At 43.6% G+C, this 14,926-nt stretch overlaps 1 protein-coding gene across 6 annotated transcripts in view; it reads left to right on the top strand.

The window, feature by feature from the left end:
* The window catches only part of LOC115132029 (voltage-gated potassium channel subunit beta-2-like), a 113,340-nt gene extending 100,944 nt beyond the window's left edge, over positions 1-12,396 (top strand). For all 6 annotated transcript variants that reach the window (XM_065020656.1, XM_029664217.2, XM_029664213.2 and 3 more), the window contains 6 exons: positions 510-595; positions 728-848; positions 1,363-1,457; positions 2,349-2,469; positions 2,914-3,002; positions 8,582-12,396. In XM_065020656.1, coding sequence (XP_064876728.1) covers positions 510-595; positions 728-848; positions 1,363-1,457; positions 2,349-2,469; positions 2,914-3,002; positions 8,582-8,671 — 602 coding nt within the window. In that variant the 3' untranslated portion in view covers positions 8,672-12,396. The remainder of the gene's footprint in view (positions 1-509; positions 596-727; positions 849-1,362; positions 1,458-2,348; positions 2,470-2,913; positions 3,003-8,581) is intronic.
* The last annotated feature ends 2,530 nt before the right edge of the window (positions 12,397-14,926 follow it).

Here is a 14,926-nt window from a genome sequence, read left to right as displayed (position 1 = left end):
CCTGTTTTTAAAATGTAATGTTTCTTATATAAAAGTAGCATGAAAAGCTTTGAAGAAAACTCTGGGTTTTGGATTGACCCTACTGCTATTTTGACTCTGGCATGAATAGTGTTGTTTTGCCCAGATAAAATTGGTATTTGACTGCCTGATTTGTGACTGTAAAAACTTAACGCATAAATACCTTTGTGTCAAATAAAAACAAAAGCCCCCCCCAAAAAAAATCATTGTCAATTGACTCCCCAAAAAATGACATAGTATCCTTCTCTCCCCATATGCTTCATTGCTCATTATTGAAACTGATGTATACATTAACCAGGTAGCTCCTTTGTGCTTTTACCCTTTGTCCAAAATTCTACGTGGACTTTCCTTCTATCTCCTCTTTCTCTTTCAATTCTCGTACATCCCTCTCCTCAATACCTTTCCACCCTCTCTCTTAATCTCACCTGTTCCCACCACTGCTCTTCTCCAATGTCGGGGCCAATGGGTGAATGGTGTCTTTTGATTGGCAGAGACGGTGCGGGCAATGACCCATGTGATCAACCAGGGTATGGCCATGTACTGGGGAACGTCGCGCTGGAGCTCCATGGAGATCATGGTGAGTTGGAAAACGGTTGAAACACGATTAAACCACAAAATAATCAATGACTTATTCCCATCACTGTATTGTTACGATATTACATTGCTCGTCCCTGAGCCTGTTTGCTGCTGTTCGTTGTCTGTCCTATAGGAGGCGTACTCAGTGGCCAGGCAGTTCAACCTGATACCCCCTATATGTGAGCAGGCTGAGTACCACATGTTCCAGAGGGAGAAGGTGGAGGTGCAGCTTCCCGAGCTCTTCCACAAAATAGGTAAGTTACACAGCAACCGTCTGCCTCCCTTCGGTTTGACCCATAAAGGTGGATAGAGGATGCACTTAGTACAATGATAAAATATGTGTGCCCTCTTTCCATCTCTATTGTTCCAGCGTTTAATAAGGGTAGATCCTGAAAGAGCTGAGGTCTGCCATTTGTGCCACAAACATACTCCATGTGCTGCTATTCATGTTTGGTAATGTGGCTAATGCTAGCCAAAAGTTGTGATAATTGTAATGTAGCTAATATACATTATTTGTATTTTGAATGAATCACTCTTTGGAGATGCTCTCAGTCCAAGTAGCTTGTCAAGGCACATAAAGACCAAGGCATGGAAGTCATAATGGCGGTAAAGCTGGGTATTCATTAGGCACCAAATGGAAGAAAACGGACTGAAACATAGAGGGCCTACCTGAACTTGTCCAATAAGAAATACTTGTTTTCGGTTTCCGTTGCAAAACGTTTTGCTAAGGTGTGCACTAATGAATATGATCCCGATGTCTCTGTGCAGGTGTGGGTGCCATGACGTGGTCTCCGCTGGCGTGCGGGATCATCTCAGGGAAGTACGATAGTGGGGTACCCCCGTACTCACGGGCCTCACTAAAGGTAACCTTTGACCCTTGACGAGTGACTGATGCCTTATCCTCTCCAGCCCACATCTGTCACACCCCTTTGCTTGTGGTTGTAGTTGGTGTTGTTTTCTAGTCCTGCCACTCTGCCACCTTCCTTTCTGCTAACAACAGTTTATCCTGATAGTACATTGTTGTAGGACGTTCCTCTGAACTAATGCGTGTCAATTGAGGATTGGAGACTTTGAGAGTGTCAGGAAAGCCATTCGGTGTATATGGGTCAGCCAGCTTCAGTTGAACATTCCTTGGAGATTCTACACACCTACGCTCAAATGCACACACACACACACACACACACACACACACACACACACACACACACACACACACACACACACACACACACACACACAGTGCTCTTTCTACAGTATGTGTGATGTACCATGCTGTCTATAGCTCTCCTGCTCTTGTTCAGTGATATCTTTGGCTTAATAATGCTCCAATGAAGGGATCTATGCCACTGATTTCCTATGTCATACACTCCACTGGTGGAAACAGGCTATTTAAGTCCACTCAAGCACACAAATGTGGAAGCACAGAACCAAGGTCTTAGACAGAGGGGACAGGTAGCTGTGTGTGTGCGATAACCAGAGGCAGTCAGTTACAGTCTCTGTGTAGTTCACTCACATTGCAGACATCTGCTCTGCCACTGGTGAGAGATCCACACACACTGGATGTGTTATGTGTGATAAATGTATAACTTTCAGCCATTCACAGAAAGGCATCTCTGCACCCCAGAGGTTTCTGGATACAGTAGTCCTGAGCGAGAGTGTGTGTGTGTGTGTGTGTGTGTGTGTGTGTGTGTGTGTGTGTGTGTCTGTGTGTGTGTGTGTGTGTGTGTGTGTGTGTGTGTACTGTGCTGTGACAGGGCTACCAGTGGATGAAGGACAAGATCCTGAGTGAGGAGGGGCGCCGTCAGCAGGCGAAGCTGAAAGAGCTGCAGGCCATTGCCGAGCGACTGGGCTGCACCCTGCCCCAGCTCGCCATCGGTAACACACTCCTGCCGCTCTCTCTTTTTCTCTCTGTCTGTCTGTCTGCCTGTCCTGTCCAGCTATCCGTCTGACTGTGTCTTTTGAGCTCCAACGTGTTAGTCAGTCATTAAAGCAGTCTGTCCGTCAGTCAGTCTGACTTATGCAATCTATCTAACAGTGTTCACAACCATGTCAAATTACCAGAGTTAGCAAATGAGCTAACTGTCGTCCATAGTCTGTCTGTCTAGTAGGACCTCAAGTGGGAGGTTGGTCAAGTCCCTGGTAGTCAAATCTTTGATGCGTTGGTTCAGCTTACGTCACAGTGTCTGAGAATGAGTCTTTGTGGTCACCTGAAGTCACTTAGTTGCACTGGACGTGTGTGTGTTTCTTCAGTCCTTCACTGTGCTTTGTGCTTCCACACACACAATGTTCATTTTCCTGTGTGGTTGTTCCCTCCCACAGCATGGTGCCTGAGGAATGAAGGGGTGAGCTCTGTGCTACTGGGGGCCTCCAGCACAGACCAACTGATGGAGAATCTAGCAGCAATACAGGTCAGAAGTGAATACTCCACACACACATCCACACAAGTACTCACATTCACATATACTGTACTTATGCATGCTTGCTCACATACCACATACACATGATCTCTCTCTCTTTCACACACACACACACACACACACACACACACACACACACACACACACACACACACACACACACACAATGGGTGTGAACCCAGGTGTGCAAGAACTCACATTCACACATACTTATGGATACTTACTCACATACCACATACACATGCTCACCCTCTCTCTCCACACACTGAGAAATACCTTCTAAACGAGCATTGCCTCTAAGTGGTAAATACAGTACCTTCTGAAAAAATTCAGACCCCTTCAACTGTTCCACATTTTGTTACATTACAGTCTTACACACACAATACCCCCTAAATGACAAAGAGAAAACCGTTTTTTAGAAACTGAAATACCTAAGTATTTCCAAGTATTCATCCCCTTTGCTATGAGGACTTGAAATTGAGCTCAGGTACATCCTGTTTCCATTGATCATCCTTGAGATGTTTCTACAACTTTATTGGAGTCCACCTGTCGTAAATTCAATTGATTGGACATGATTTGGAAAGGCACACACCTGTCTACATAAAGTCCCACAGTTGACAGTGCATGTCAGAGCAAAAACCAAGCCATGAGGTCGAAGGGATTGTCCGTAGAGCTCTGAGACAGGATTATGTCAAGGCACAGATCTGGGAAAGGGTACCAAAACATTTCTGCAGCATTGAAGGTCCCCAAGAACACATTCATCATTCTTAATTGGAAAATGTTTAAGATTAATCCTGGAGCTGGCCGCCCGGCCAAACTGAGCAATCGGGGGAGAAGGGCCTTTGTCAGGGAGGTGACCAAGAACCTGATGGTCACTCCTACAGAGCTCTAGAGTTCCTCTGTGGAGATGGGAAAACCTTCCAGAAGGACAACTATCTCTGCAGCACTCCACCAATCAGGCCTTCATGGTAGAGTGGCCAGACAGAAGCCACTTCTCAGTAAAAGGCATATGACAGCCCGCTTAGAGTTTGCCAAAAGGCACCTAAAGTCTCTCAGACTATGAGAAACAAGATTCCCTGGCCTGAATGCCAAGCATCACGCTGGGAGGAAGCCTGGAACCATCCCTACGGTGAAGCATGGTGGTGCCAGCATCATGCTGTGGGGATGTTTTTCAGCTGCAGGGACTAGAAGACTAGTCAAGATCGAGGCAAAGATTAACTGAGCAATGTACAGAGAGAGCCTTGATGAAATCCTGCTCCAGAGCACTCAGGACCTCAGACTGCGGCGAAGGTTCACCTTCCAACAGGACAACAACCCTAAGCACACAGCCAAGACAATGCAGGAGTGGCTTCCGGACAAGTCTCTGCATGTCCTTGAGTGGCCCAGCCAGAGCCCGGACTTGAGCCCAATCTAACATCTCTGGAGAAGTCTGAAAATAGCTGTGTAGCACCTCTCCCCATCCAACCTGACAGAGCTAGATAGGATCTGCAGAGTTGAATGGAAAAAACAGCAAAAACAGGTGTTCCAAGTTTGTAACGTGATACGAAAGAAGTCTCGAAAGGTGCTTCAACAAAGTACTAAGTAAAGGGTCTGAACCATTCTATTTTATATTTTTATTAATAATTAGCACGTAAAAAAATGAGCTGTTTTTGCTTTATAGGTTATTGTGTGAAGATTGATGAGGCACAACGTAACAAAATGTGGAAAAAGTCAAAGGGTCTGAATACTTTCCAAAGGCACTGTACATCTGCGACATCTGCTTATTAATTTCCAGAACATTTTGTTGTTGTTTTGTTTTTTACATTGTGGCTCAATGAAATGTTTTACCTTATTGGGAAATATTTCCCTTTGAGGTAATAAACTGTTTGCTTGTGGTAGAGTGGCCAGAGAGAAGCCACTTCTTAGTAGAAGGCACATGACAGCCCGCTTCTGGATATCAGGATGATATCACTCACCTCGGATCACTCACCTCGGATTAGACAAGGATTTCTTCAACAACAACAACAACAACAAGCAGGACTCACGCGATATTCTCCAAACACCCCACAGGGCAGATATCCCAGTTATTCGCAAAAGGAAGCGACACAGAGGACGAAGAGCCGGATGCCTCGTCCGGACCCACAGAAGGCAACTAGGAAAGCTGCCGTTACCGTCAATATGACTCGCCAATGTGCAATCATTGGACAATAAACTAGACGAGGTACGATCACGAATATCCTACCATCCTATCGCCGGCGGTCTGTGCATATTTGTAAATGACAGCTGGTGCACGAAATCTAAGGAAGTCTCTAGATTTTGCTCGCCTGATGTAGAGTATATTGTGATAAATTGCAGGCCACAATACTTGCCTAGAAAGTTCTCAGCTATACTTTTCTGGGCTGTTTATTTACCACCACAGACGGATGCTGGCACTAAGACAGTACTCAGTCAGCTGTATAAGGAAATAAGCAAACAGGAAACCACTCACCAAGAGGCGGCGCTCCTAGTGGCCGGAGACTTTAATGCAGGGAAACTTAAATCAGTTCTACCAGATCTCTATCAACATGTTAAATGTGCAACCAGAGGGCAAAAAATTCTAGATCACCTGTACTCCACACACAGAGATGCGTACAAAGCTCTCCCTCGCCCTCCATTTGGTAAATCCGACCACAACTCTATCCTCCTGATTCCTGCTTACAAGCAAAAATGAAAGCAGGAAGCACCAGTGACTCGGTCTATAAAAAAATGGTCAGATGAAGCAGATGCTAAACTACAGGACTGCTTTGCTATCACAGACTGGAACATGTTCCGGGATTCTTCCGATGACATTGAGGAAAACACCACATCGGTTACTGGCTTTATCAATAAGTGCATTGAGGACGTCGTCCCCACAGTGACTGTACGTACATACCCCAACCAGAAGCCATGGATTACAGGCAACATTCGCACTGAGCTAAAGGGTAGAGCTGCCGCTTTCAAGGTGCGGGACTCTAACCCGGAAGCTTACAAGAAATCCCACTATGCGCTGCGACGAACCATCAAACAGGCAAAGCGTCAATACAGGGCTAAGATTGAATCATACTACACCGGCTCCGACACTCGTCGGATGTGGCAGGGTTTGCAAACTATTACAGACTACAAAGGGAAGCACAGCCGCGAGCTGCCCAGTGACATCACTTCTAAATCACTTCTATGCCCGCTTCCAGGCAAGCAACACTGAGGCATGCATGAGAGCATCAGCTGTTCCGGACGACTGTGTGATCACGCTCACCGTAGCCGATGTGTGTAAGACCTTTAAACAGGTCAACATACACAAGGCTGGGCCTCCCGGGTGGCAAAGTGTTTAAGGGCCACCAGAGACTCTGGGTTCGCGCCCAGGCTCTGTCGCAACCGGCCGTGCCCGGAAGGTCCGTGGGGCGACGCACAATTGGCCTAGTGTCGTTCGGGTTGGATGCGTGTTGTGTTAAGAAGCAGTGCGGCTTGGTTGGGTTGTGTATCGGAGGACGCATGACCTTCGACCTTCGTCTCTCCCGAGCCTGTACGGGAGTTGTAGTGATAAGATAAGATAGTAGCTACTAACAATTGGATACCACGAAATTGGGGAGAAGAAGGGGGTAAAAATTCAACAACAAAAAAAACACAAGTAAAAAAAAAAAAACATACACACGGCTGCGTGGCCAGACAGATTACCAGGACGTGTGCTCCGGGCATGTGCTGACCAACTGGCAGGTGTCTTCACTGACATTTTCAACATTTCCCTGATTGAGTCTGTAATACCAACATACTTCAAGCAGACGACCATAGTCCCTGTGCCTAAGAACACAAGGGCAACCTGCCTAAATGACTACAGACCCGTAGCACTCACGTCCGTAGCCATGAAGTGCTTTGAAAGGCTGGTAATGGCTCACATCAACACCATTATCCCAGAAACCCTAGACCCACTCAAATTTGCATACCGCCCAATCAGATCCACAGATGATGCAATCTCTAATGCACTCCACACTGCCCTTTCCCACCTGGACAAATGGAACACCTATGTGAGAATGCTGTTCATCGATTACAGCTCAGCGTTCAACACCATAGTACCCTCAAAGCTCATCACCAAGCTAAGGAACCTGGGACTAAACACCTCCCTCTGCAACTGGACCCTGGACTTCCTGATAGGTCGCCCCCAGCTGGTGAGGGTAGGTAGGAACATATCTGCCACGCTGATCCTTAACACTGGAGCTCCCCAGGGGTGCCTGCTCAGTCCCCTCCTGTACTCCCTGTTCACCCACGACTGCATGGCCAGGCACGACTCCAACACCATCATGAAGTTTGCTGACTACCTGTGTCATCAGCAAACCTAATGATGGTATTGGGTCGTGCCTGAACACTGACAACGACGAGACAGCCTATAGGGAGGAGGTCAGAGACCTGGCCGGGTGGTGCCAGAATAACAACCTATCCCTCAACGTAACCAAGACTAAGGAGATGATTGTGGACTACAGGAAAAGGAGCACCGAGCACGTCCCTATTCTCATCGACGGGGCTGTAGTGGAGCAGGTTGAGAGCTTCAAATTCCTTGGTGTCCACATCAACAACAAAATAGAATGGTCCAAACACACCAAGACAGTCGTGAAGAGGGCACGACAAAGCCTATTCCCCCTCAGGAAACTAAAAAGATTTGGCATGGGTCGTGAGATTCTCAAAAGGTTCTACAGCTGCAACATCGAGAGCATCCTGACCGGTTGCATCACTGCCTGGTACGGCAATTGCTCGGCCTCAGACCACAAGGCACTTCAGAGGGTAGTGCGTACGGCCCAGTACATAACTGGGGCAAAGCTGCCTGCCATCCAGGAACTCTACACCAGGCGGTGTCAGAGGAAGGCCCTAAAAATTGTCAAAGACCCCAGCCACCCCAGTCATAGACTATTCTCTCTACTACAGCAGTTCAAGCGGTACCAGAGTTCCAAGTCTAGGACAAAAAGGCTTCTCAACAGTTTTTACCCCCAAGCCATAAGACTCCTATTTGCATTGTGTGCCACTCCCCCCCAACCCCTCTTTTACGCTGCTGCTACTCTCTGTTTATCTTATATGCATAGTCACTTTAACTATACATTCACGTACATACTACCTCAATTGGCCTGACCAACCAGTGCTCCCGCACATTGGCTAACCGGGCTATCTGCATTGTGTCCCACCACCCGCCAACCCCTCTTTTTACGCTTCTGCTACTCTCTGTTCATCATATATGCATAGTCACTTTAACAATACCTACATGTACATACTACCTCAATAAGCCTGACTAACATGTGTCTGTATATAGCCTGGCTACTCTTTTTTCAAATGTATTTTTACTGTTATTTTATTTCTTTACTTACCTACCTACCTACACACACACACATACCTTTTTCTCCGCACCATTGGTTAGAGCCTGTAATTAAGCATTTCACTGTAAGGTCTACTACACCTGTTGTATTCGGCGCACGTGACAAATAAACTTTGATTTGTTTACTATTGTTGACATGGATTTGATGACGTGTAGTGGCATTGAATTTGAATTCCAATGGGGACATTGTGTTCATTATGTCATTCTCCTTCTCTCACAGGTTCTTCCAAAGTTGTCGTCCTCCATCGTTCATGAGATGGATAGTATCCTAGGCAACAAGCCCTATAGTAAAAAGGACTACAGATCCTAGAGGCTGCCTGAGGAACATTGTTGGGCGGAGGTCAGCATCTTCCTTCTTCCTCGTCTGCGACCAGCTTCAGTTGAACAAGACACCAGGCACCATGGGAAATATATAGCCATTGAACCACTTGGGAAAGTCAATCAGAGTATCTAAATATATATATATCTTTCTCCCAACCCAAAGATTTTAGAGGAGACTTGGAGACATTTCCCATCCGAGGAATTGTATTCACCATTCACAGTCCTTAAAAACACTTCGTTCATAAACTATTTATTCTATAACAGATTCTTGATTGAAAAGGTTCAGAATCCAGAATACCTTTGAAAAGGTTTTTGTCTTGTATAGGTCCCATAAAATAAATTGATCCAGCACTCCATTAAAGATGCACTATGCAAAATCACAAAAATTCAAATAGTTCGCTTAATTTCAGTATATATGACAAAACAAGCAAGTATAGTGCAGAGAATCACTGTAACATCTAAACCGCTGTGAAATATGTTCTCCATAACCAACAATATTTTCAGCTGTTTGAAGCTAGTGTGCAAAACTGAAAGTAAGACACAAAACAAAACAAAACTTAAGAACAGGAGCACATAGAACAGATCTGCCGCTTCTTAGACTTGCTTTCAATGAGAATGACATATCTTTAACACACATTTCTATGTGAATTTGGTCAGGTCGCCCAAAACGTTACATATTGCAACTTTAAATAGCTAATACTGAACATTTGTTGAGATTACCAAAGCTGATACTATTCCATGCGTAGATAATAGAAATAGAATGATGAGTGGACATGATTCTGTATCTGATATAAAGGGCATGTGTCCAACTATGATGATGAGTTGAAAAAGGACATTGAACACTTAAATAGTTAGTATGGTTAAACCACACCCATTCAACTAAGGCAACTTGGGCTGCCATCTTTTCAACTGGCAAAAAGTTGAGATCTTGCCTGCACCCACTCTTTCTTCAGTATACAGACTGAACCATTATGAGTTATTTCTGAATTTCACCTAGCTACAAGACTGTACATCTGCCAGTCTGTGTGTCTTTTGTTGTTGTAAGCCTACCGAATGGCTGTGTCTATCCTATTCATTGTATTTCTTCACTTATATACCTTTACACACACACTCCCTCCCTCTGCATCAGTGTGAAGAGGGCAGCCCTCCCAGCCGTGTACAGTAATGGCTTTTCAGAGAGCACTCAGTGAGAAAACCCCTTGCCTCAAAACTCTGTCACATCCTATTGTGACTGGATCAGGTTAAGTGTTTTTAACTTTTTACTCTCTGTATCGCAGAAGACAGAGTCCCGGGATTGGTCATGCAATTTTCCCAGAGTGCTCGATAAAACAGCTTCCTGTGTTATGAAGTTATGTAACACAAAACAGAACGAACTGGCACCACCAAAAACTACTTCTCCCTTCCCGAAAATATATATGTTTGATTAAAGTGTAATGTTCCAGTTTCATAAATGCTTTCTGTGAGCAGACAATGGGCAGTTATATTTGTGTGTGTGTGTGTGTGTGTGTGTGTGCGTGTGCGTGTGTGTGTGTGTGTGTGCGTGAGCTCACTTTACCTGGTCGTGGTCACTGCTGTAGTTGGACAAGAGACATGTTCACTCATCTAAAGCCAAAGAGAACACCCCAACACACATATTACTGTACTGTATAATACTCAAGGCATCTAAGTGGTTTCTGCCAGTCAGAGTGACTGTGGTTAGTTTTGATTTCAGTCTCAACGTCGCTTGAGATTCATTTAGGAAGGTCATTGAAGATGTGGGAACATGATATTTGGGAAACACAGTTGCAAACATAGTATTTTCTGTGTTTGCAATGTTGCATTTACTGCCTAATGATGTTGTGTCCCTATTCTAAACATTGTTCAAAAGCATTTGTGACCTAGACACACCGGTCGTATCTCATTCTAAATGAGATAGAGATAGCAAGAGAGAAAAAGAGAGAGAGGGACATGTCTCAGTCAAAGTCAATGCTGCAAACCTCAGGAGTATCTTTGTTGGGTCTTTGGCGCCACCTTCAGGTCATAAAACATCAATGGCAGCATTGATGTTGATATTTCTTGTCTGAGAAAACACCCATCCTGTCTACAATTGGTATTAAAACCTGATCCATGCTTCACCTTAATATTTTGAGCTATATATTTTGATTTGATAATGTAATTTCAATTTGGCAAGATAACTTGCCATTATAACAACATGCTCTAACTATGGCAATGGATGGTCGATGGTATGATACCATTTAGTAACAAGACAGTGAAGTCTACAGTAAATAAAATTTTGTAACACCTTACCCTCCAGTTTGCATAAGTATCTATACCCATTGGAGTTGTGACACTGAGATAGTTGGCCCACATCAACTCTGCTGTCCAACCAGTTACTGAAATAAATGACTGGGTCTGAAATGACTGGAACTTGAGCATTAGGTCTGATGATAGTTTAAGGTAGGCTGATGGATGTGCTTCCAGGATAACTTAGCCCGTAGTTCAGCACAACATAGGCCTGCAAGATTTATGGGGTGTCCAGATTTGCAGGACACCAGACAAAAAAAAAGTGACTGTTTATATATTGCATGGGCACCCACTAGTAACACTACTCTTTAGCTAATGTTGATACAAATACAGCATATTGTCTGAGTGTAAACCTTCAGCTTTTTTAAAGTTGTCTACCTATGTTTTACATGTAACATACCTATTTTTCGTATGCTTAAATTATGTATCTAAGGCTTCGCCTGTAAGGCTTTTGGGCTTTCACCAAAGCTCACGACTGAGCAACATATAGGAAACATCTTATTTTAAAGACAGGTTATATACTGTAACCGCTCAAATTGTACAGTTGCATATGTGTGTGAGTGGGTGCATGTGTTCATGAGTGCGATCCTGTGTATGGGTGTATACCAGTAACCAACACTGCTCTCTTATGTTTCGTACTGTGTGCTCTGATGTTGACTTTGTGCATTTCTCTGAGCTTGTGGTCACCAGGCCTGGTTCTACCTAGTCCCAGTGAGTTACTGCAACAAGGCATCTCTACATCAGACTGTCACTTAGAAACATTAAGTAAAGGAGTGTGTTGGGAGCTAGCCTGGGTGCCAGGAGAAAGAGATGGGCACCCAAGCTATGCGTGAGCCTCATCCAATGAAAAGTGATTATTTAGCCACGGATCACTCTCTTTGGGTGTGTTTTAAAGTAAATTTACATTATATAACATTTCTATCCTTTCCAGATTGATGGAATGCTGGTCAGACACAAGTAAATGCAGCCCGAGCATCTAGTTAAGGCACGCTATAAAGACACACCACTATGTTGTAGATAAGAGCAAACATAATCAACTAAGTAGAGTACGCTACTGTGCATTTCATGTAAAGGGACTAATTCACAAGCTATTTTAATGGTCTTATTTTTTACACACACAAATACTGTGCAGCATAGGAATCTGTAATATAGTCAACTGCAAGCTATTTGTACATTTGCAATGTCAAAATACATAATGGATTCACAGATTCTTTCTGTACTGTATATAATCTAAATTCTGTATATACTGTATGGCTGTTAGCTATCACTTCCTGCCTTTGTTTTATGTTCTGTTCATTTTGCAAGCATTGCTAACTGAATTGTGATTGAAGCAGACTTTAGGTGAATTGTGTTTACAGCTTGAGAACGTATAAATATTCAAATAAATGCTATAAATAAAAAATAAACGTATTGACTTCATACAGAACATGACTTGACTGTGTGGAAATTTGTTCCCATTGAAGATGATCAAGTTTGTAAAGCAAAGACACTTAAAGCGGTTTGAATTGTTTATATTTAGTCGTAAACATATCCAATCTGGAGAAAAAAGTGATGATGAAACAAGGGACAAAATGATCAGATTGTAAATTAGTTAGTTCATTTTCGATTTCAATTCATATCAAAATACAACGTGGTGCAAGGTGCCCTTGTGTTAGTGTTTCATACTGGAGAGGGAATGCAAAACAACGACGCTGGACAGAGTGGAATCAGGTGTATCAAAAAGGCAATTTATTGGTCAAAGATATCTTGTCCTGCCGTTTATCGTTCACGGACCTAAGCAATGCGACTCTGTGAGGAGTCAGAATAATTAGGCTGCTCAACCAGAGTTTACAGCAGAATGTATACACAGAATAATGTAGGTGGAGTCTCGCCGTGTTGGTCTTCTAACTGGTCCTGAAGAGTTGGAGGCGGGCCTTGCTCTAGCCAGAGCGGGCCCCATTGGTGCACAGCAAAGTCCTTTGCTCTTGGCACCCGACCAGTAGGGGGGGTAGAGTGTGAGTGTACAGTGCTTCATGAGATGTATGTGTGTCAAGGAAGCGTGGATTTAGGGACTGGTAATGTCTGGCTTGGCACTTCTAAGCTCGTTAGTGTTGCAGGCTGCTCTTTGTAGTTTTACAGGGGAGTATATTTGCGTGATGGCAGCTGTGTGTCCTTCGGATAATCATGTTATTGCACGTAGGCTCTAAACTTGACTGAGGACACTGGGCCCAGAGTTATCTGAGGGCATCCGGTTTAACCAGAGCTTTGGTCTGCTAGTAACGCTTTATATTAGATTATTTATATAACACTTGTAAATTACATTTTGATTATGTAACATTTTGCTCGCAACACAACACAGGCGTGTTGATGGAGTGTCCAGATTTTCAGTACACCAGACAGAAAAGTGACTGTTTATATATCGCATGGGCACCCACTATGACACTACTCTTTAGCTAAAGTTGATACAAATACAGCATATTGTCCAAATGTAAACATCCAGCTTTTTTTAATGTTGTATGGTTAAGAGTGTTTACATTAGTGAGTGGTTACATTGGCTAAATGAGATAATTTCATCTTTAAACACAAAGCATTCCAATACAAGACTCAAAAGTCTTCTCGGAAGGCCAAGATGGATAATGGTTATAAAGGTAATGAATCTGCCTTTAGAATATCGAGTATGGGACGCAGTTTGGGTCTTTGAATGTCAAAAAAGATACACATCAAATAACAAAATGCTAATTATATGCAAATGTTGGCCAATCACAAATAAGGCGCGTGTAAAGCCAGCTAGCTCATTCATCGTCAATCATTTGTGTTAAAGGTTTTCACTTAGACTGGTCCATTTTAAAGGGCTCGTCGGGGATCTGAACCCAGGACCTCTCGCACCCGAAGAGAGAATCGTTCCTCTATACACACGAGTCACTTTCTAGCTTATTTTTATGGATGTTATTTACGTTTCTGACCTTCGTAATAGCAGCCTCATCGGAGATTTGTAGCAGACACCAATCACACACAGAGAAAAAGGAGCCCATTTCAGCTGTTTCTCTTAAATCTAGCATCGGCTGTGTGTGTTTCAGTGATATTCTGAGAATTTTGTTTAAGGTTTTCACTTAGACTGGTCTTTTTCAAAGTGCTCATCTAGGATTTGAACCCAGGACCTCTCACGACCAAAGTAAGAATCATACCCCTAGACCAACAAGCCACTTTCCAGCATGTATAATGCATTACTGATTACTGAAGACAACAGGTAACAGCCAATCTGTCTCCACAGGAAACTTGGAGACTTTATTTACGTTTCAGAACTTAGTAATAGCAGGCTCATCCTAAATTTGTAGCAGACACCAATCACACTCTAAGCGAGAATCATACACAGAGAAAAAGGAACCCATTTCAGGTGTTTCTCTTAAATAGTGCTTATTTCTAATGTTGACTGTGTGTATTTCAGTGAAGACATATTCTGAGAATTGTGCACACACACACACATACCTTTTTCGCACTATTGGTTGAGCCTGTAAGAAAGCATTTCACTGTAAGGTGAACCTGTTGTATTCGGCACACGTGGCAAATAAACTTTGATTTGAATCTCGCACGCGAAGCGCCGAATACAACAGGTTCACCTTACAGTGAAATGCTTACTTACAGGCTCAATCAATAGTGCGAAAAAGGTATGTGTGTGTGTGTGTGATGGTAAGTAAAGAAATAAAACAACCGTAAAAAGACATTTGAAAATAAGAGTAGCAAGGCTGTATACAGACACCGGTTAGTCAGGCTTATTGAGGTAGTATGTACATGTAGGTATGGTTAAAGTGACTATGCATATAAGATGAATAGAGAGTAGCAGTTGCGTAAAAAGAGGGGTTGGCGGGTGGTGGGACACAATGCAGATAGCCCGGTTAGCCAATGTGCGGGAGCATTGGTTGGTCAGGCCAATTGAGGTAGTATGTACATGAATGTATAGTTAAAGTGACTATGCATATAAGAT

The sequence above is a fragment of the Oncorhynchus nerka genome, linkage group LG7 (genome assembly GCF_034236695.1).
Source record: "Oncorhynchus nerka isolate Pitt River linkage group LG7, Oner_Uvic_2.0, whole genome shotgun sequence".
NCBI lineage: Eukaryota > Metazoa > Chordata > Actinopteri > Salmoniformes > Salmonidae > Oncorhynchus > Oncorhynchus nerka.
Note: the sequence above shows the minus strand (reverse complement) of the source record. Positions and strands in the feature narration are given on the sequence as shown.